General features: G+C 71.2%; 1 protein-coding gene across 1 annotated transcript in view; it reads right to left on the reverse strand.

Moving 5' to 3' along the window:
* The window catches only part of ELL2 (elongation factor, RNA polymerase II, 2), an 84,354-nt gene that overhangs the window by 82,998 nt on the left and 1,144 nt on the right, over positions 1–212 (reverse strand). The window contains exon 2 of the mRNA XM_005871543.2: positions 62–206. Coding sequence (XP_005871605.1) covers positions 62–206 — 145 coding nt within the window. The remainder of the gene's footprint in view (positions 1–61; positions 207–212) is intronic.

Below are 212 nucleotides of genomic sequence, written 5' to 3' on the forward strand. Positions count from 1 at the left end.
GCGGGGGATGGGGCCAGGCTGTGGGGGGCGCCCTCTCCCTCTCCGAGCCCGGCCAGCTCACCTTGTGGCTCTGGTAGGTCTCGAGCGCCCGGATCGCCGTCTCGGTGAGCTTCACATGCAGGACGGTGATGTTGTCCTGCCCCAGCCGTCCGCACGACAGTCCATAGCGCTGCTCTTCCCGCAGGCCCGCCGCCCCCCCTGCCGCCCTCTCA

This window comes from Myotis brandtii, unplaced genomic scaffold (genome assembly GCF_000412655.1).
Source record: "Myotis brandtii unplaced genomic scaffold, ASM41265v1 scaffold344, whole genome shotgun sequence".
NCBI lineage: Eukaryota > Metazoa > Chordata > Mammalia > Chiroptera > Vespertilionidae > Myotis > Myotis brandtii.